Below are 21,202 nucleotides of genomic sequence, written 5' to 3' on the forward strand. Positions count from 1 at the left end.
GATGAATCTCAAGTCTCAGCCCTTGACATATTGAACAACTGTAAAGCCAGGCACCGTAGCAGGTTATTCTCTTTTCAGCACCCTTTTCTTGACCAACAGAGCCATTTCGATGATTATCATATGATTAAGCAAATTGTGTAGCACTCTGCTTCTAGATTAATATTTTCAACAAAATAAGACCAGTACTCAACTCCCAAGTCAATAAAAGAAAGAAAAATTTACACATGCTTTTCATGCTACACTCCCTTGTATATTTTAAGTGGAAAAATAGCCATCTAGAACAAGTCAATCTCTCAAGCCATCTAGAACAAGTCAATCTCTCAAGCCTATTCTATGCGCGTTTTGAAAGCAACTTCCAGGCACATTGCACCTCCATTTCCTCAAACACATTGGTCAAAATCTCCAAACACTATATATACCACCTTGCAAAGTTCAGTTCCCACAGACAATATTTACTTGCTCATTTCATATTCATAATCTGTATTCAATCAGCAAAGAAGATAAATTTTCTCTTCAGAAACTTTCAAGGAAGATCAGATCAATGGCCGAGAAGAATCAGCAGGGGCATGCATCAGCAAATGGCTACTCCAGAAGTACCGACCAAGAATCATCCCCCTTCCAATCCGACGAGGAGCTCAAGCGCCAGAAGAGAATCAAATTGTTCACCTACATTGGTATCTTCATTGTCCTTCAAATCATAGTGATGACCGTATTTGGTCTCACTGTGATGAAAGTTAAGACTCCGAAAGCCAGATGGGGTGAAATCAGTGTTGAAACCCTCAACTCTGTCCCTGCTACACCTTCGTTCGATACAACCTTTGAAACGCAGCTAAGGATCAAGAACACAAACTGGGGTCCTTACAAGTTTGAGGCAGGCACTGCCACATTTTTGTACCAAGGCGTGACTATTGGGAAAGTTGATATTCCTAAGAGCAAGGCCGGAATGCGTTCCACTAAGAAAATCGATGTTGAAGTGAGTTTGAATACTAATGCCTTGCCAAGCAGTTCCACTCTTGGAACTGAATTGAGCAGCGGAGTGTTGACGCTGACCAGCCAAGTTCAACTGAAAGGGAAAGTTGAGTTGATGATGATAATGAAGAAAAATAGGAACGCTTCTATGGACTGCACAATAGCATTTGATTTGTCTACGAAGACTGTCAAAACCCTACAATGCAAGTGATCGTCATCTATGAGACAAATATATACAGTAAATGGAGCGATTTAAGCTGTATCTACAGATAGCAGTTGGATTGTGATATGATGAAGACCAAACGATATGTTCTTTTGAATTCTTTTATTCATGATTTGTGTGATAGTTGGCTCAGTTATGTTTGTTGCAGGCTTTTGATTATAATGATATGTTTCTGATGAGTATTAGTGCGGCCTCTGTTTTTCATTCTCTTAGACTGAATACAGATACTGCACGAATATCTGGCTACTTCCACAAAATTAATTGATTCTGATATCACACTTGGTGAATATATACGAGCCTTCCATTTATTCCTCATGACCATGTTAAACTCTTGATTTGGAAGAAGTAAAACAAACTAGAGTGGTCGAAATCACGAGGGAGTTAATCTTTGGACTGCAAAGTGATGTAATTTATTATGCAAACTCTAGCTTCTTCATAATTTTGTACAAGAGAAAAATCAAACATACAAATTGAGGGAGGCACTCTATCTTTTCTTTTGATCAAGTACAGTTTTACTACCCTAATCATCACTGAGGAAACCTACATACTCTACATTCGGGTACGCATAATCTTGAAGAGTTCAACTCTGCATATTATCTTGATATAGAAGCAGCTTTAATCAAGTTGGATTTGGCAGCATCCAGCATTGGGTCTGCCTGAATGGCCTTGTTGAAACAGAACTTCGCTTCTTCCCATTGACCCTCAGCAACAAATACAAGACCCAAATTATTAAAAGCTGGAGCATAGTCAGGCTGGAGTTCGAGAGATTTTGTAAACATCGCCTTGGCACGTTCAAAATGCTTCTGTTGGCGGTACAAATTCCCAAGGTTGGAGAATATAGCATGGGCAAGATCAGTAGTCGCCAATGACAAGGCCCTTTTGTATACTTCTTCCGCTTGTGATGGCTGCTCTGATAGTTGCACTGAGATACCTATTATGTATCAATTAACAAGCGTAAACTTCACTGAGAGAGAGGGGGGAGGAAAATACATGTAAAAACTTGTTCAGAGATTGGAATTACCCAGATTTGACCATGCATAACTGCATTCTTTAAAACGGGCAACTGCAGCTTTAAGATACTTTTGAGATTTTTTGAACTGTAGCGCACAAAGGCTATGAAGACCAAGCTGATGCCATTGCACAGCGTCATCTGGATCCTCAGCTATTGCCTACTTGAAGTCATACATAAATGGAAATATACCTTAGTGAATATGAACAATGCGTCAACCACATAAACCGCAATAAGCAACAAAAGTACGAACATATAATAAAGTGGCTCATGGAAAATTATGTTGTAGTCTTTACTATAATACAGTACTAAATATCCTTGATAAAAAGATTGTTGTTTTGATTAAGTAACCTGGATGTATGTAAAATTTGAGAACATGTATTTTGCAATAGGATTTCGAACAAGTTCACATGCTAAGATATGCAAGAAATTCCCTTCACGTTGTCCACTAGCAAGGGCAGCTCCTTTGGTGATGCTAATAGAAGTAAATGACATTTTAATACATCTATTGTGATTACCTGTTTTAAGCTGTAATCAGCATGTTCTTCCACCTCTATCAGTGCATTATGTTCAGTATCAAATGCTGCTGAAATCTCATGTTGGGCTTTATGGACCATTGCCAGCCCTGCCCATGCTATGGGAAGTTCAACTGAAACAGAGTCTCCATCTCTTATAACTGAAGCCATTTCATTTCCTGCCCAGGAAAGTTGTTCACTGGGATCTTGATATCGTTCTGCATCCTTGGTTCGGTGTATTGCAACAGCATATCGTGTAGACATACAATTGAGCTCTAATTTTGCCGCCTAAGGAAGATGCAATAGCAAAAGAAAAGGCTGGAGTCAATTTTAATTGTTTTATTTTCAGCAGTCAAATTGGACAAAAAAACTAGCATCAAAGTTTGGTCTTTCTATTACAAATAAGCCGCAAACAAATCAACATGCAACACACGCACAGATAGTAAGTATGCCATATTGCCATTAAGAATTGAATTAGACACAGAGAAGTTATGCATCACTGTATTCCAGAAACCACATTTTGAAATAATAAAGATAGTAATAAAACTTTCCATGAAGAATAAGACACCAATGGACAACCTCAATAGATAAGCAATTAATGAATGTAGCAAAGAACCAAGAGCACCTTCTCCAAGCACTTGCTGGAACTTCTATGATCACCAGTCATAGAATAGGCATTTGCAAGATTAGCCCATATATGTCCTGCTTTAGGATCTTCATTCAAAGATGCTAACAAACACTCCTTTGCAACATTGATAGCAGAAACGTGATCTGCAGAAGCACCACCAGCATTCGCCCCAGCACCTGAGAAGTATTCAAGGGCAAGCTATAATGATGCAGGTTTTCCAACCAGATAATATATTCTGATCATAAAGCAATACTGTACAAACATTGACTGGTGTTTACAAGTCATCATCCTAAAAGCTGAATAGTATAATTTGTGAGAAAGCAATAGAAGAGTTGATGAAACTTGGAACCGAACTCATCAAAATCATACCTGCGACTACTGAGCCATATCTACACAATATAAGAGCAGCATAATTGATCAAGGCGGTGGGATGATTTTGATCTTTGAGGATCAATTCCTGGAAACATTTTTCTGACAGTTCCAGATTTCCACTGAAATTAGAATGCAAAATTTTCACATTAGAGGTCTATAGAAGGTCAAACATAAAAATCATTATGTTGTTAAACTGTAGTAATTTCATCCAACAATTAGCATGAGAATAACCTGTAATATAATAAGCACACGGTACAGACATGTGTGCAGGCAGTGCTGTCGTTGCACTTCCATTGCAGTACATAATTCTAAATACTACCACTGCTAGCAATGTTTGAGCTAACCATTGCTCAGACTGGCAATAAAATTCATGCTCAGACACAATAAATACACATGTCTACCACAATTTTTGCTTCCTTTTTTCTTAGAGTACTCTACTAGCCATTGTAAATCTTAAGGAACAAAAATATCAAAGGATCAAAACAATTCAAAAGCAAAAGGGTGAATCACAAATATTACCTTTGAAGGTAAGCAATCCCAAGGTTCGCAAGGCAATCATAGTTGGTATGGGCAACAGCTAACAAAGATGACAATACTGAAATAGCACTCTGAAATAATGCAGCCCATATCAGAAATTTTCAAAAAGTTGAAAAACAAAGAAATACGCAACTATTGTAAATAGAATCAATAAAGACAATGTACCTGCAGACGGCCAGTTTTAAGCAGTATCAAACCAAGAGTATTCCACACAGCTGCCTGTCTTACATCCGACTGCATCGATTCTCTTAGCTTTGAAAGAATCTCCTCAAGCTCCCAAGCTTCAAGCTCTTTATCCGAACTACCATCCACTGAACTTTCCAGCATTATACACTGCACATTTGACCCAAAAAAACACATCATCCTTGAGCAAAAACAAGTCCAACTTCAAACTTCAACCTGAAAGCCACATTGGACCACACAAAAAGACTAATCTACCTGCGCATGATGAATTTGAACCAGTGAAAGCAACTCTGTCCTATCAATATCAACCTCGGGCCGGCGCAAAATCTCTTCTGCCTTCTCATATGCAAAAACTGCCTAAATCCCAATAACCCTCATTGTTGTTATAACAACACAAACACTTCCAATAAACTCAATTCAAAAGACTCTCAAGAATCTACCTTTGAAGGCTGACCCAGCCTCTGATACATTAGTCCCAGTATGAAATGGGCATGCGCATTTTTCGGCATCTTTCTCGCAACATGAACCAAACCCTGCAAGCAAGGCCACTCAAACAACTGTAAAACAACAGTTGAATGCTTCCAAACAAGAAGCTCTACAGAATAAAGGCCTTGTCTTACAGTTTTGAGGCTGCTGACTTTTTCTTCACGAGAAGAAGAAGAAGAAGAGACGGGTTGACCTGGCAGGGTGGCATCTGGGTCAGCTCCGCAGTCCATTGGGCACTGCTCCACCTTGAAATTCCTGCACCGACTTTTTCCCAATTTGGTCAATCTCTTAGATTCGCTTTCGAAGGTGTCCGAGTCCCTCGGGGGATGGCACGTGGAGGGGACGGCGGCGTCGGTCTCCGGTGGGTCGACGTTGAGATCGGCGGCCAGAGCGGTGGCCTTCGCTAGTTGGGGCTCGTGTCCCGACATTTTTGGGGTGATTAAATTGGGAAAATTAGTATTTATACAGTTTTTACACGGAAGTAAATTTCTTGACTACTATTTTTGTGTCCATCCTTCTAAATGAGTTGGGAAAAAAACACATATCATGTCATGAATTTAAAAAGGTGGGCACAAAAATGGTAGTCAGTAAATTTACTTCCGTTTTTACACACGTATATTTCATTCAAAGTCGTAATGTTTTCCACGCTTTAATGCTTATTAATTATTATAGTGTAGATTCACTAGATTGTAGAACAACCATGGAAGATCCGTATGAAAGTTAAGTAAGTAGTGCAACAACTCCAATTCCTTCTGCATTGTCATCAATTCATCATTTTCTGCCAAGTAACTAAGAAAGCCGAAACTACAAGTTTTACTGAGAAATGAGATGATTAATCGTGAAGCTTGGGAGGAGTTAGAGGAAAGGCATATGTAAAGGAGAACGGTTGGTTTCAAATTCATCTTTGAGTTGATGTTATCTAAGATATTCATAGTTATCAATATATCTTTATTATTATAATACGAGCACTCAAGTACTACTAAAATATAAATCCGCATTTTATGGGAATTCATCTTTCTCTGAGTTAGAAAAAACCCTGACTATGCGAGCCTCTACCTCCATACTATTAGCACTATTCGTGCTAACCCTAGTATGGCTATCTTAAGACCGCCAATCCTGTTTATCAGAAGGGTTTCGTCCCCTCTCTCAATCTATTTACTTTCAGCAGATCTTTCACCTCCATGGTTGCTGGTCTGCAAGTAGGGGTGGGCATAAAAAACAAAAATCATGATTTCGTCCCGAAATTCATAGGGATGGGATGGGACGAAGATCTAAAAACGTTTGTCCCGTCCCGGTCCTGTCCCGTTTCATAATAGTGGGATGGGACGTGGGACGAATAATTTATATCCCGCTTCGTCCCGTCCCGTCACGTCCCATCTTTAATGAAAACTTAAAAATTCATATATATTTATATCAAAATGAAACTAATTTATGTTCTTAATAACTCCAAAATTATATCAACTCAAATAATAATGGTAAATTATAATTTTTTGAACATAATATGCATTTTTTTGGTTAAAATTTCATTATTGAATGTTACTTTGTTATGAAAAAGTAAAAATATAGGTTTTTATTTAACTTCATAAGAAGGTGGGATTTGTCCCGTCCCGATCTCGTCCCGTCCCAACCGGGATTAATCCCGAGTGGGATACATTCTTAAAAACCCTCGTCCCGTCCTAATCCCGTCCCGATTCAAAAGAGTGGGACGGGACGTGGGATGAGCCTCGTCCCGTCTCATCCCGTCCCGTGCCCACCCCTATCTACAAGTGATAATATTTTGAGTTGTCGTGCTTTGAAACGATCTGATGATTCGGGTGAGTTGATCATCCCTTATATTGATCCATACTCTTCTCTTACTCAATTTTACCCAAGGTGGATTCATGATGCTGCTATGAGGAACGATCCTAATTTTCTCTATGGTGGTGGTGGTGGGGAGATTAGATTGAACAATACCTCCACACTTCTTAATTACAATATATGTTTAAGGCTGCATTCAGATCTTATCAGGCATGATGGAGATCAATTCACACAAAGCTTAGGAGCTATAATCAATGCAAGTTTACTTCATCAACTAGCGATGGGCAATACTTGGTTGCGGCTAGGGTTAACGGCAACTACTCTTCAATCCCTACATAGGGTTTCACAAGATATGTTTTGGACTTGGGTTTTGGAGCCTGGGTCTAAACCCAATATTATTTTTGTTTAGTTTAGTATGTTACCTATTGATATGCCCACATCAGTCATAGAATATGCTAACTTATTTTTTCAATTTTGAGCTTCTTACCAAATAATAGTTCTCTACCACATGCTAGCTTTGAGTTTCGATTCATAACCTCTTGTATGATGTTTTGAGTTTATGTAATGGCTATTCCATCCTCATAAAAATTCTATAAAACTTAATGGTTTGCCATAAAAAAAAGTACCACTAAAATACAAATTTTCGGAAAACACCATTTTCATATTTCACATTGACAAGCAGTATTACAGTCAAAATATAAATATTTTCATAAATAAATCACCCAATTTTTCACATCAACAACAACCCACTTTCCCACACTCATGTGCAGTTTCTAATATATTATTAATAATTTAAACAAGTTTTATCAACCAAAATGTCTATGATTTTACATAAATAACCCTAGACTATAGGTTAATTTAAATAAATTGTGAATATATGAAGGATGTAACTGTAATTAACAAAATAAAAAATGTAAATAAAATATAATAATGGGTAGAAGTCACTGTGGATAACTTCCATATCCCAACTTCCTGAAAAAAAACAATTCCTGCACATCGTGTGAAAGTGAGTGCTAGTATATATAAAGTGATGAACTCTACAAGATTCTTGTTAATAAGTTTGATCCAAATTCCAATTGAGTTTGTTGAAATCCAAAATTCTCATCATTATCACACAAGTTGAGATATACCTAAGATATGATTTAGTGACTACTTTCCATTATAAAAGGCTAGGCGCGTGCTAAGCGGGCACGGCGGGAACTAGTTTGGATGGCTAGGCTGGAAATGTGGATGCTACGCGGAGATAATTTGTATGACTCGGCGGGCTAGACGGAAATAGATGTAATTTCACATGTGTAAGAAGAAGATTGCAAATTTGACTCATAACTTCTTCTGACTAAGATGACTCATAGCTCCTCCCTACTATTCATCATCCGTTCAATGCAGTTCAAAAATGAACAAGAGCTTGCTCATCTCAAGTGATACTCATATGGGTGGGTACAACTCCTCGTCTCTCAAAGTGGTATAACTCGTACCATTCTGAGTGTAAATCATCACAACTCCTTTTCAACCATCTTAGCCACTCACTTACAAACCAGTCTTTCATACACCTTCTGTTGCAGCAGGTCTCTTTGTGTGTGGCATCCATACCAAAGTGGATGGCATATATCAAACGCATTATATAATTTTAAAGCACAAGCACGACGATATTCTGAAACGGACTAAATGCATACATTCAATATCTTTGTTCATTCATCTGAAGATTCGATTCCAATGGCATAAGTATAACGAAAAAAAAAACAACTCTAGCCACTCAAGTTGTTATCTTCTATCAATTCGATCGCATACACAATCTAGTTGAGAATGCCAATCAGATTTCATATTCCTGAAATGAGTGATATTAGAATCCCATCTGTACTAAATTAAAACTGCAAATTATCACAATGTATGGCAGGAAGAACACGATGCACTAATGCATTTAAGACACAATGAACTTCAAGAACAATCCGTCCCCAAGAAAAGAACCAAGCTGAAGAAACCCTGCAAAACTGCAATGATCGTGTAACGGTATACGTTATTGCAGGAGCATTAGCTAGGACATTTCACCAGGTGCGAGCATAAGCTAGGAAATTTTCATCTTCGCACTTTTCTTTTCTTATTTGTCGAATTATGAATAGTGTTCGCTATGATGAAGTTACAGAAGACACTATAATCTGCCTCCATGTATGAGCACGTCGATCAACATCTTTGAGAAGAACAGAACGATGCTGATGCAGTGACAGAATAGCTCCCTTGAAATGAAAGGGCTGTTCAAATGTTGCAGGGAACTATAAATAACAAGATCTTGCTGAGTTGCTCTTCAACTTCGCATAATCCACAATACAAGCAAGAAAGAAGGGAGCTCATAGAAAGGCATTGTGTTACTCTGCTTTATCATATTACAGTTCACATCGGCATAAACATTACAGGCAAAACAGAAAGAAATTAAGTTGATCAGTGTGCGTCTATTTTTGATGAGATTGCTAGCATGCTGATAATGTTTTGCTTCAATAGTCTATAAACCAGCATAACATGTTCCAGAACGAGCATCGACTCTTCCACATCTAAAGATGCCTGGTCGAGAGCTGCCAGAGCGTATGCATCACCACCAGAACAGTAACACACTTCAGGATTTCTACTGAATGACATTCGGGAGTGGCAAGCAAACCGAAAAAAAAAAACATAAACAACCAGGTAAGCGCACCCAAGGTTGAATCAAGGTGATCTATTCGAACTTCACTACTAAAAAACAGAAAGCATCATAATTAAATAAATCTAAACATATTCCTCACCCAGAATAACCATCCATCCATCCACCTGTAAGAAGTGCATGAGCAACCATTTAAACAGTACAAATATAGCTGGGCAACAAGATACATGAGAGAAGCAATTAAAAATACATGTTCTCCTAGATGGTTTGCAGCCTAGAGTCGGTGAGAACCATCCGCAGCAGATGAACCAAAGGTGGGCAAAAGCCACCCCTTCTCCTGTGCATGTTCCACATAGAAGCTGAATTTCTCCCTTGCATTCGGAATGTCAAGAGCCAAGTCATCTAGCCCATCCTTGATGCGGGTGAAGCCTTTAGTCATCTGGTTAATAGTGATCAGTCCTTCACCATAGCACTCCTGAAGCAGATCCAACATACTATCATTCTTCTTCTCCATGGCCATAACCAGTGCCTTCTTCACCACCTCGTGGTTAAAGAAAGGCATTCCAATATCACGAATGCACTGGCAGGCTTCAGCCACAACCCGCCCACTTTCATACTCCTCTAATAGCTTTGTGATCTTGTCCTTCGCATCCTCCACAGCCCAGCCAGTCCCACCTCCCCAACATCTCAGGAGCCTCTCACCAGCATGACGAGCAGAAACCAGTGACTGAGCCATTCTCACAGTCTCAGTCGCGCTGCAATTCGGTGGCAACCTGCTGCCAATCTCTTCCAAATTCAGTGGGGCCAACACATCATCAATCACAGCCCTCGCCAGAAAGAGAGCAAGCTCATTTGAAGCATCCAAGATGTCCAATTCTGTATCCTCTGCAGATTCAAGAAGCAAGACAAATCCATTAACTATATCCTCAGTCGAGAAGATCTCAATATGTAGAGCAGAAAGCAGAACAGATGCCATCTCCTTCTCATGGTTCTTCCTATCCATCGCAAGCGTGACAAGCTTCTTCAAGAATATGGGATTATACTCCGGTGACGCAAGATCTTCAAGGCTCTGAATAAGTTCGGGAATATCATCCGAGAGAAAGTACTCGTGAATTATGGACACAATCTCTTTCTTGTACTGCCTCACCTTTTCATCTCCATTCTGTACCTCACCATCTTCACCAAAGGATTCCACAAATGAATCATCCAGCCAACCTTCAGATATTGCCTTGGGGACCAGAGACTGGAACAATGTTTTTGCAGATGGAATATCAAGCGCAAGGTCATCAAGGCTCTCTGCCAACCGAGCAAAACCCTTTGCCATCTGACTAGAACTAATGATGCCTTCCTCACCCGCCTCCTTTAATAGCTTTGTTACTAGTGGCTCGGCTGTCCGAATTTCCATGCCAAGAATCAAAGCCCTTTTCACAACCTCATGATGATAAAATGGGACTCCCAACTCCCTAATGCACCTACATGCCTCAAGAGTGTCTCCACTTTCCACATATTCCCTCAACAAACCAGAAATCTTTTTCTTCACCTCTTCCACAGTTATGTGGGTGGTACCACCCCACCTCCTCTCCACAAGTTCCGCATGGTGCGGAGCAGAAAGATAGCTCTTCTCTGCGGTCTGAATTACCTGAACTCCCTTGGACGATTCGGGCAGTGCTTTTTTTGCCCTAGTTAAGAAGGCTGGAGGAAGGATGTCATCAACCACTGCACGAGCAATGAACAAGGCAAGAATGTCTACAGCATCCAGAATATCCACTGCAAGGTCATCAGCAGACTCAAGAAGTATATAAAATCCATCTTGAATCTGCGCAGGGCTGATGACATCAGCATACAAAGCTGAGAGCAGAACCGAGGCCATTTCCTTCTCTTTATCATGCCTGTCCATTGCCATGGAAACAAGGCGCTTGATAAAATAAGGATGATATTGAATGGAGCTCAGTTCTCTGAGATCAGATGCTGCCTGTCCCACATCATCTGTGCTGAAGTATTCCTCAATGATGGATGCAACGGTTTTCTTGTATTCATCCAAGGGATCCGCTACAGTTGCCTCGACAAGTTGGTAAGGTTCCTATTGTGACAGCAAGATTCAAAAATTATTAACACAAAGTATCATAGCACTAAAAACCTAACATACATCAATTGAAGCAGGGGGAGATGCTGAAAACAATAACATTTTAACACTGACTCAGTAAACTAAAATTAAGATAAAGCAGATAGTATAATCGAGAAATAGTACCTCCCCACTGTCATAGTTAGGGTCATTGCGATCAATATGGGTTTCACCATCAGTATCAAGCAGCTTTCCCCAGGTGCCCTTGCCACCTCCTCCTCCTGCATGATGCAGAGAAAAGCCCGAGAAAGATCAAATGTGAAGGCTTACATAACAGCAACAGTCTACAATGTCAATAAACTATTCCAACAGGAAGAGATAAAAAAAAACTAACTTGAATATAAACTAAAGTAATATACTGACTTAAATAGCATGGCATCTTTCAGATCTGATAGAAACAAATATAAATGTAGTCATTAGCACCCTTGAAGATGATAATGCTACTTGTATCCAGCCAAAAGCTTCAGGATCATTCTCACAACGAATGGCTAAGATCGTACATAACTAGTCCAACTCTTTCAAAGTAAAGCATCAAAAGAACAGACAGGGGACTACAGTACAGTAGATTGGCAGAGGTAAAGCATCCCTACCAAGATTTTTTAGGTAATAGCGGTTTCATAAAAATCATTGTTCAATCATAGTTCCATAGGCTAATATCAATTGAAGAAAATAATCTCAATAGAGGCATACTAAAAGCAGTAATTACACAACACACAATTGCATGCACATCCAAAACCAAGCTAGTACAAATTCCAACACCATTCAAGTATGAGCCACTAAACTTACCCTTTTTGACTCGCACAAGCTTCCCTGAGTGTGAGCGACGCACATGCCTCACAGCTATCCCAGCCGTCGACGCCTTGCCGCCCGCAGGAGCTTTTACATGATGTTCGGACAGAAAAGATGTAGGGGACTTTGGCGACGATGACAGAAGCTCCACATTCTGGCAGGCAACTTTTAATGTTTCCCTCTGCTCATCCGTCAAAAATCCCTCACTCGATGACATCGCCACACTACAAACCACAATAATAAGTTATCCTACACTGTTAAACCCCAGAAACGCATCTCAAAACAGCTCAAGCAACTATCCACTCAGTAAAGACAAATTTACCGCATCAATTTTAGCTTAAATATACTCTAAAATCATTAGCACAAAGTTTCCTTCAGTAGTCAAAAATCCAAAAAACAAACCACCAAATATTTACAGCAGGCTAAACGAGAGTAACAAACAACCATCTGTGAAGAACAAGTAATGATATACACAATGAGCAACTACACGCACCGTTTTGAATCGATTCTTTCTGAGCTAATACGGAAACAAATATCAGCAACGAAGCAAAAGACGAAGTGAGTGAGAGAGAGAGAGTGTGTGTGTTACCTATATCGGTAAGAAGCCGGAGAATGCTGAATCCGATACCAGAATCCGTTACCTCTGTGCTTGGCCCGGATCTCGAGCCAAGACAGGAGAAAGAGTGGGCTATCCAAATCGGAGCTCCGGGAAGTCCACCGGCGCCGTCAAGTCGTACTCTCGGATTAGATCGAGGATCCGATCCGAATCGGCGCCGAGTGTCTCAATCGGGTTAAGAGAGAAAAAGAGAGAAGAAATGGATGAGAATGAAATTGAGGGAGTGGGAGAGCGAAAGGGAGAGGGAGGGTTTTATAGGGAGGCTGCGGTTACCCGGGACACGTCATCGTTTGAGGTTCGTGTGTATTAGCGATAGGACTGTCCACGTGGCGTTGGCACTTTAGCCAGTAATGGACCTCCTCTCTCTCTCTCCATGCCCCGGTATTTTGGTTACACCCGGCTCCGCCCTACCCGGTTTAGGGTTTTGCGTCGGGCCATTTTACCATACTGCCCCTGTTTTTGTCGCAACTCGATTTTTGTTAATGGGGAAATCATTTAATTTCCATCTAGGTTTAAGCGATGAGTAATTAGTTAATTACCATTAATAATGGTGTTAACGTGTTGGAGAATTTAATAATGTGTGTGGAAGGATCGGTCACATTGCGTAAATGGACGGTGAGTGAATGACAAGATCCCCCGACAAAAGTGATGCTGAATAAGCCAATAAGGAGGCACGGAGGAAAGGAAATATGGAAAAAACAAACTCTCATTTATTTACACACTTTGGGATTATAAATACATGATTTTAACAGTTCAAAATTTTAATTTATTACTAAAGATCATTTCTGTAGAACATAAACAAAAATCGTTTACTTTGTCGATTGCATCAAACAAATTGACAGTTGATCATAATACTACTAATTTTTCCCATAACCGTTCATTTGTTTGATGCAATCGATAAAGCAAACGATTTTTGTTTATGTTGATCTTTTACAAAAATGATCTTTAATAATAAACTAAACCTTTGAACGGTTAAAATCATGTATTTATATTCCCAAAATGTACAAATAAATGAGAGTTTGGACGCACGCGTACATTTGGGTTTGTACGCAAGTTTTTTCCAGGAAATAAATCACCCTAGTAAGTAGGTATTTCAATGAAAATTTGCTGGGGTGACAACAGTCAAATGTTCCTTCAAGTTCTATACAGAAATTGAGAACCAATGCCTTCATATAGTCTCACTGTAAAAGTAGTAAGTAAGCAAGGTAAGGGATTAAGGAATGTACTTACTTTGCTTTACCATGATTTACGTTATTCAATTTAGAAAGGATTCAAAATTGAACTGAAAACTAGAACAGGTTCAACAAGCTCTTGAGTATAGAATTCAGTAAATGAAGTCGACGATGATGGAGATTGGAGTGTACGTGTCCTGTGCTTGCAATCGTCATATGATAAGCAGAAGGCTCCTTCTTCATGCCGACATAGATGAAGTCCCAAGAAGTCTGCATTTCCTAGTTTTGAAATGATGGTGCTGGTTGGTGTTGCAGATTACCAGCCACACCAATAATGTTGCTCGTTTTATCCTCTTCAGGGTTCTGCGAGATTTATCAGCCAGCCCAAGCAAAGAAGTGGTGATGGGATCAAAATCACCTGCTAAGAAGAACAAGTAAACATCAAAGCGAATGATATCAGTATCAATTCCAGACAGCTTACTCGAGGCTACACACAGAAGAAAAGAAACATTCATGGCAAGAGTTGCTGGTCATGTATCTGAGTGCATGTTTATACGACAGTTTTACTTCGACTGAAGGTTATCGTAAGCGACTGAAGCAAAAGAAAATTTCATTATACAACAAGATATGTACAGATGCAGGCTTACCTAGTTGCTTCATTGGAGACTGGCCTACATCAGCTGTAGCCATTATTCTTGTTATGGCAAAGAATCATACTTAATTTGTATCGACTACAGAATTTCACAATTTCACCATAGTAGAATCAAGCTTTTCTTTTTTCCAGTTTTTTCCAAGATCACTACTATGACTGTCCTGAAATGTTACAACTACGGAACTACCTCATAAACTTTCTAAAGTTTTGAGGGGCAGAAAATGGCGAACCAGAGTTAGGATTCAAGCCAAAATTAACCATCGGTGTTGGTATTGTTAACAGCATTATCAGCTCTCACATAACGTTTCTTCTTGTTCTTCCAGAACTCATCTTTCTTTTCCTTCTTCTTAATTTTCAACATACCCATCTTGCTATTAATTATACCCAGTATAGCACTCTTGTCCTTCTTGTTCTTTCTTGCAAGTTTAACATCCAAAATTGCCCTAAGCTTCTCATAAGACCTGGCATCTGGCACTTGACCACTTTTTACCATCTTCTTGTGATAGAAAAATGCTCTTGAGAAATCACGCACGCGGATGTAGGCATAAATCATGGTTGAGTAAGTTACAGGATCAGGTTTCAAATTGAGAACTTCCATTTCTTTCAACAGCTGTGGCAACTTTGAGTGCTGCCCTCCACGTGCATATGCATTCATCAGCATATTATATGTCATCACTGTTGGCTGCAAACCCATATTCCCAAATTCAGAAACGACATCCCTTGCTTCCAGATAGCGACCTTGCTTGGAAAATCCATCAAGAAGTGTGTTGAATGTCACCTTAGTCCCTTGAACTTTCTCTTTCATCATCAATTTCCAAATTCTCATCAACATCTCAGTGTCACCAGCACGCCTAAATGCATCCAGTAAAGCAGTATATGTTTCTATGGAGGGTTTTAATCCTTCCCTTTGCATATTCTCAAATGCGATGTAGGCTTTTTCATGCCAGCCACTGACTGAATATGCATGGATAAGAGCTGTATATGAATGTGAAGTGGGACGAATGCCAACTTTCTTCATCCTCAGAAATGCATCTGCAGCCATGTCACTCATATTCTTCTGCCTCCCATACGCACTAATAAGACATGTATATGATCTGACATTTGGCTCCAGTCTCATCTCCTGCATTTCCACCAAAAGTTTCTCAACAATCTCAGGCTGCATTCTTCTACTGTATGCATCCATCAGAATATTAAAGGTGGGAGCTGTGGGTTTAATCCCCTTTGATTTCATCTCAGCAAACAGACCTTCGGCTTCTTCAACTCGGTTGGAACCACAAAATGCATTCATTAAAGTATTATACACAATGGCATTCGATGAGATCCCTTTCTTCTCCATTTCAATCTGAATGATGAGGGCTTCACTTTTCAGCCCCTCATCACAGAATGATTTTATAAGAGCACCCAAAACTTCCTGACTCCATTTAACACCCTTCCTGTTCATTCTCTCAAAAAAATCCCAAGCATCTTTTGCACTGCGACCAATCTTCCGCATGATGGTAATCATTATTGAACACGTCACATGGTCCGGAAGGATATTGTTTGCTTCCATCGTCTCATACACCTTCCAAGCATCATCATACCTGAAATGAGCCGATACACATCAGCAACAATTTCTAGTAAATTGCTTTATCACTTGCATGCATTGCCATTGCATCCATAGCTACAGCTTTGCCAAAACTTGATTTTATTACCTAACTTCAACTAGTTATGTGAACAAGATTTTACATACCACAGGCAACATTGCTTAAATTTATATCAACATGATGCAGTAATACATTGTAAACCAACATTACGGTTATTCAACATTATCACTACAAATTGAGCAACAACAAAATCCAGAAGTACCGAATGCGATACCTTTTGGAGCACATGAGGCCAGAAATAGCAGCATTATAAACATGAACATCCCCGAACTCCTTCTTAGCTGGTAAGTTCCTAAACAAAACCGCCAACTTGTCTCCCATTCCAGCTCTCCCCAAAATCGGAAACAAAACAGAACAAGCTCTAGGAGTAACCAAACAAGGCTCCTGCAAACCCATCCACTCAAAAAAATACAAGCAACCCAATAACAAGCCCTCCTCACCCATCAACTCCAAAACCTCCACACACTCCTTCTCCCCAACTCTCCCTTCAAAACCGCCCATTTCCTCTCCCAGTGTCGAATTCTGCCGCAAGTTTCTAGCTTTCTGCACAATCTTACCCACAGTTCCATCTGGCAATGGCTTTGAATCAGAACTCATTAGACCCAGTTGTTGTTTTTGTACTTCCACCACTGGGTCGGCGCCGGAATCGGCTTCAGAGTGGTGTAAATCGTCGGCTAAGTGCCAAGAAGTGCGGCGGTTCTTCTGCAGAGAGAGCTTGCCTTCTCGCTGTGGGTCTTGGGTTGAAGTCCGGGACTTGAAGAATCTGACAATTGGGTCAACTGGGTCCTCTTCTTCTCCTTCTCCTTCTTCCTCTGCAACTAATTCTACAACCTCTTCTTCTGCTTCTTCTTCTTCGTCTTGGAGAAAAGGAAGGAAGATGGAGGCTGAGGAATTGGAAGTGGGAGTTGGAGGAGCTGAGTAGAGAGAGAAGAGTCTTAGGGTTTTAGGGAGCCCAAAGTGGTAGGGTTTTAGAGAATGGTGGGTTGAAGAGTGACTGTGAAGTAAGGGAAGAAGAAGGGGAGGAGGGAGCTGCCGGCGTAGGAGAGCCATGGTCTTTTGTTTTTGGATAGCTTGCCGCTACTGGCAATTGACAATGTAGCATTACTATTTACTAGTCCTTCAAAACGGTGCGTTTTGGTGCCAGTAATGGTATAGGACAGGGACGGTTTTAACTTTCAACTAAGTGATAATTTAGCAATCATGTTACATTAGCTCGCCATGATGTGTACATCTAGGAGTTGGGTGAAATTAGGTTTAGGCTTTTGACATGATTTTGACAAATAATTTGTTAGTATCTGAGTTCAATTCGAACTTGCAACAGAACTGCACCAAAACTGCTTCACTCATTTAGGTTACCCAATTTAAAATGTGAATGTAATTGCCGATGTTCTTATCCTCCCGTTACCCCTGACTTTCCTTCCCCTCTTTGACTCACTCTTCTTGTCTCCCGATCTCCGCCCAACCAATGCACGAAAATTGAATCTTATGCAAATTCACAATAACTAATGTAGTTTACCGGCTACTACATCTCGGTGTCAATTGCAACCTCTGCCAAAATGGACGCATTTAGGGCCTAGGAGGTTTTGGATTTGGGAAAACATACCAATCCAAACCTTTTGTATGGAGGTTTTCCAAATCCAAAAGATTGAAAAGAATAAAACAAGAATTAGGGGATATATATATATATGTGGAAAATAGGCAATTAGGGAGTACAAAATTACAAAGAGCCCTAGTGGTCTCAATCAGAAACAACAAGCTGCTCTGAATTTCCATGGAACGCTCTAATCTCAAACGCTCCTTCGAAGCCGACGACGACGACATGTCCGCCAAGCCTCCACCGGCGAAGAAGATAAGGTATCCGAAAGGCAAGAAGGTGAAGCCGGAGGCCGAACAAGCCAGAGCCGCGGGCGGCGATGCGGTGGCCCCGACGCCGATGAACGACCCTAGCCTGGCGGCGAAAAAGAGGGCAAAGGAGAGGGCGAGGGAGAAGGAGCTGGCGGAGGCGCAGATTCGCAGCAGCGAAATCGCCAAGATCTTGAGGGAGGCTGACTCAGGCCCCGCCGAGAAGATCAAATCGGACTACAAGAACTTCGTCGAGGACGGCATTCAGTTCGACCCGTTCAACTTGGAGAAGGAGAGGGAAGAAGGCTATTTCGACGCCGACGGGAATTTCGTCGAGTATGTGGAGCAGAATATCAAGGACGCTTGGTTTGACAGCCTTGACAAAGCTGTTGATCCAGAAACCACCAGGGAATTTGCTGAGAAATACGGCGACGGTGGCGACGGCGAAGATGATGAAGCTGCGCAGGATTTGAGTTCGGAGGAGATTGGGAAGATCAAGAGGCGAATTGCGGATGCGCTGGAGCCGGGGGAGACTGTGCTGCAGGCTCTGAGGAGGCTCAAGGGGAACAAGAAGGAGAAGATGTCGGCGGAGACGAAGGCGGTGTTTGATCAGCTGACTGAGGATGCTTTGATGCTGATGATGAAGAATGGGGAGAACAATGTGTATGATGAGGAGAAGGAGGTTTTCGAGAGGGAGGCGCAGGGGTATGAGACCTTGGCTAGGGTGAGAATGGGAGAAGGGAAGTCCATACTGGAGGACATGGAGAGTGATGCTGGGGCTTTGAATCCCATTGCGTCCATTGGTGCTGTTGATGGTGCCGTGGCTGATGATGATGCTTTTGACATGTTTGGCGATGATGATCAGCCTGCTGCTGCTGCTGCGCCGGGATTGGAGGCCAATGGTGGGGGAATGGGGAATGACTATGCGTTTGATGAAGGGTCCGGTTACTATTACAGTTTCAGCTTGGGGTATTATTACGATCCGAATACTGGGTTGTACTGCTCGGCTGTTTCGGGGTTGTGGTACTCGTACAATGAGGAGACTGGGGCATATGATGAAGTTGCACACCAGGCACCTGAGGCCACGGCAGCTGCTGTGAATTGAGTAAGGAAGAGCTGAAGAGATCTGCTGCTTCTGCGAGTTTTGTGCAAAGTTTGTAATAGTTGAATACCAGTGAGTCTAATTCAACTACTGGCGGTGAATAGTCAATTCAACCGAAGGGTTTGTAACTTGCTAATTTGGAATTCATTGTACATGGTACAACTGTGATATTTTTGAAGTTCAAACCATGTCAGGCCTCTGTGGAAGCAGGAGGTTGTAGAACTTATCATGCAAGAAAAAAACTCTTTCCCTTGCTATCAACAGCCTTTTTCCACCCACACCATCCGCCGTTTACTATTTTCTTGTGTTCATCGTTTGCCCGTATAGTGAGGATCAAGTATAAGACATGCAGAGTCTCCGCTTGCATCATTGTAATCAACTCCCAAGAGGGTATACGCAAGAACTCCACCACCTGCAGTCATAAATCAAACTATTAAGACTTTCACTTTTGTAGTCTCTTTAAAGCTAGTGTCAAATTCATGTGAAGTAGAGGAATTCATGCCGTACCTGTCATAATAGGTGTTCCTTGATTCCAAAAGTGCAAGGCCAGCCTCGACATTTTTCAGGAAGCTCAGCTCCAGATCTAAAATTCATGACTTTGCAACTAACCTGTTCAACATTTAAGTCGATCATTTTAAATTTGGGTGCATTTGACTTCAGAAAGTATCAGCAAATATCATTGATCTACTTACTCCCAAAAGCTTGTCCAGAACAAAGCTCAACTCAATGGCACCAATCCATTCGTGAACTCCGTGAAGGAATGAAAGAAAGATCCTTATCGCCAATCTCTACCAATGACTGCTGTATTTCCCTAAAGTCAAGTTTATCTTTAGTTTACATTGTATAACACCGATATTTGTACCCAAAAAGATGGAAGAGAGCAGTAGTAAAGATGTTAACAGGTCAACCACGGATTGTTGTAATAATGTTGAGAATTTCTTATAAGATCCACGAAACAGCAAGTAACATATTCGAAATTGGGATAACCTCAACTGTTGATGAAAACAAACTTCGAAAACAGGGTAGCCTTGAGGATTTCAGACTATCTGATATCCAAGTAGAAGTGATTCAAATTGCGTTTCATACCTATGCAATGGGACATCTATAGATGTATAGTGTTGGAGTCTGAACCATGAAATGATCGTTTGAAGAGAATGATAAGCACAACCCCAGCCCTAGGAAATGAAAGAAAATTGCACTTGAGAGAACTGCAGCTGCAAATAACCATCTATAAAAATACTATATCTGACAACTGTCCAGGAAAAAAACAGAGAAGTGGACAATTTAAAAGTGAGTTCATGCAAAGAGATGGTCCTCTTCTTCTAGAGTTGATAGTACCTGTTGATTTGAAATAAAATGAGGGATGGTAATAACTTATTTGACAGCTTTAGTCTGATCATTACAGAGTTCAAAATAAGTAGCAGCTTAACTAATGGTAAATGAGATTGTTACCGAATCATTAAATCCATCTTGTAGATAATGGTAGTACTCATAAGAGCCTTGCACCAGAGACACACTGCCTCCTGAAACTGCATCAAGCCAAGATGCTCACAACTAAAGTTCCACTGAGAGGAAGCTGAAAAAAGCAATTAAAAGCACTTGTTCAAGGAAAAGAGTATTAACAACCAAATGAGGGTTTTTTTCGACCATTTCTAGGGTCGGAAATCATATTTTGTGTTGTAGTGAAACGTGTCAGGTATGAAATGAAACAGAAAACCATAAGTTCATTACTAGTTGATCCTCGTCTCTTCCAGTAGTTACAACTTACAAGTACAGTTGAGCGCAGAACCATTTAAGGCCAGCTATTTTCAATTTCAACTACCAGCACCATAGTTATAAGTCTCACCTGTAATGTTCATATATTATAGCATACATAAGATAGTAGTGATTAAACTCCAACCGCTAACTGATCTCTG

The 21,202-nt window shown here is 40.6% G+C and overlaps 5 protein-coding genes and 1 long non-coding RNA gene across 7 annotated transcripts; 2 read left to right on the forward strand and 4 right to left on the reverse strand.

Moving 5' to 3' along the window:
- The first annotated feature begins 436 nt into the window (after positions 1-436).
- On the forward strand, positions 437-1,385 carry LOC126795072 (uncharacterized). Its single transcript, XM_050521893.1, has one exon. It carries the CDS (start codon positions 542-544, stop codon positions 1,178-1,180), a length of 639 nt encoding a protein of 212 aa, XP_050377850.1. The 5' UTR covers positions 437-541; the 3' UTR covers positions 1,181-1,385.
- Positions 1,386-1,579: 194 nt separating this feature from the next.
- Positions 1,580-5,350, reverse strand: LOC126795359 (probable UDP-N-acetylglucosamine--peptide N-acetylglucosaminyltransferase SPINDLY). Its single transcript, XM_050522209.1, has 10 exons — positions 5,057-5,350; positions 4,877-4,969; positions 4,692-4,793; positions 4,419-4,586; positions 4,236-4,324; positions 3,714-3,835; positions 3,342-3,520; positions 2,720-3,004; positions 2,214-2,361; positions 1,580-2,123 (listed from the first exon to the last, which is right to left on the reverse strand). The coding sequence occupies exons 1-10, from the start codon at positions 5,348-5,350 to the stop codon at positions 1,786-1,788; spliced, it is 1,818 nt and encodes a 605-aa protein (XP_050378166.1). The 3' UTR covers positions 1,580-1,785.
- A 3,711-nt stretch (positions 5,351-9,061) lies between these two features.
- LOC126795018 (MA3 DOMAIN-CONTAINING TRANSLATION REGULATORY FACTOR 1-like) lies at positions 9,062-13,079 on the reverse strand. Its single transcript, XM_050521829.1, has 4 exons — positions 12,849-13,079; positions 12,257-12,483; positions 11,597-11,691; positions 9,062-11,428 (listed from the first exon to the last, which is right to left on the reverse strand). The coding sequence occupies exons 2-4, from the start codon at positions 12,474-12,476 to the stop codon at positions 9,623-9,625; spliced, it is 2,121 nt and encodes a 706-aa protein (XP_050377786.1). The 5' UTR covers positions 12,477-12,483; positions 12,849-13,079; the 3' UTR covers positions 9,062-9,622.
- A 948-nt stretch (positions 13,080-14,027) lies between these two features.
- On the reverse strand, positions 14,028-17,394 carry LOC126795016 (pentatricopeptide repeat-containing protein At5g50280, chloroplastic). Of its 2 annotated transcripts, none has more exons than XM_050521826.1 (3): positions 16,557-17,394; positions 14,695-16,279; positions 14,028-14,465 (listed from the first exon to the last, which is right to left on the reverse strand). In XM_050521826.1, exons 1-2 carry the CDS (start codon positions 17,390-17,392, stop codon positions 14,953-14,955), a joined length of 2,163 nt encoding a protein of 720 aa, XP_050377783.1. In that variant the 5' UTR covers positions 17,393-17,394; the 3' UTR covers positions 14,028-14,465; positions 14,695-14,952. The 2 variants fall into 2 exon arrangements, with proteins under 2 accessions (XP_050377783.1, XP_050377784.1); XM_050521827.1 differs by having other exon boundaries at positions 14,028-14,468.
- Positions 17,395-18,063: 669 nt separating this feature from the next.
- LOC126795047 (LIN1-like protein) lies at positions 18,064-19,358 on the forward strand. Its single transcript, XM_050521863.1, has one exon. The coding sequence runs from the start codon at positions 18,114-18,116 to the stop codon at positions 19,287-19,289; it is 1,176 nt and encodes a 391-aa protein (XP_050377820.1). The 5' UTR covers positions 18,064-18,113; the 3' UTR covers positions 19,290-19,358.
- Positions 19,359-20,024: 666 nt separating this feature from the next.
- LOC126795091 (uncharacterized) lies at positions 20,025-20,820 on the reverse strand. Its single transcript, XR_007672221.1, has 3 exons — positions 20,739-20,820; positions 20,373-20,461; positions 20,025-20,097 (listed from the first exon to the last, which is right to left on the reverse strand). It is a non-coding gene; the product is annotated as an uncharacterized LOC126795091 (long non-coding RNA).
- Positions 20,821-21,202: the final 382 nt, after the last annotated feature.

This window comes from Argentina anserina, chromosome 5 (genome assembly GCF_933775445.1).
Source record: "Argentina anserina chromosome 5, drPotAnse1.1, whole genome shotgun sequence".
NCBI lineage: Eukaryota > Viridiplantae > Streptophyta > Magnoliopsida > Rosales > Rosaceae > Argentina > Argentina anserina.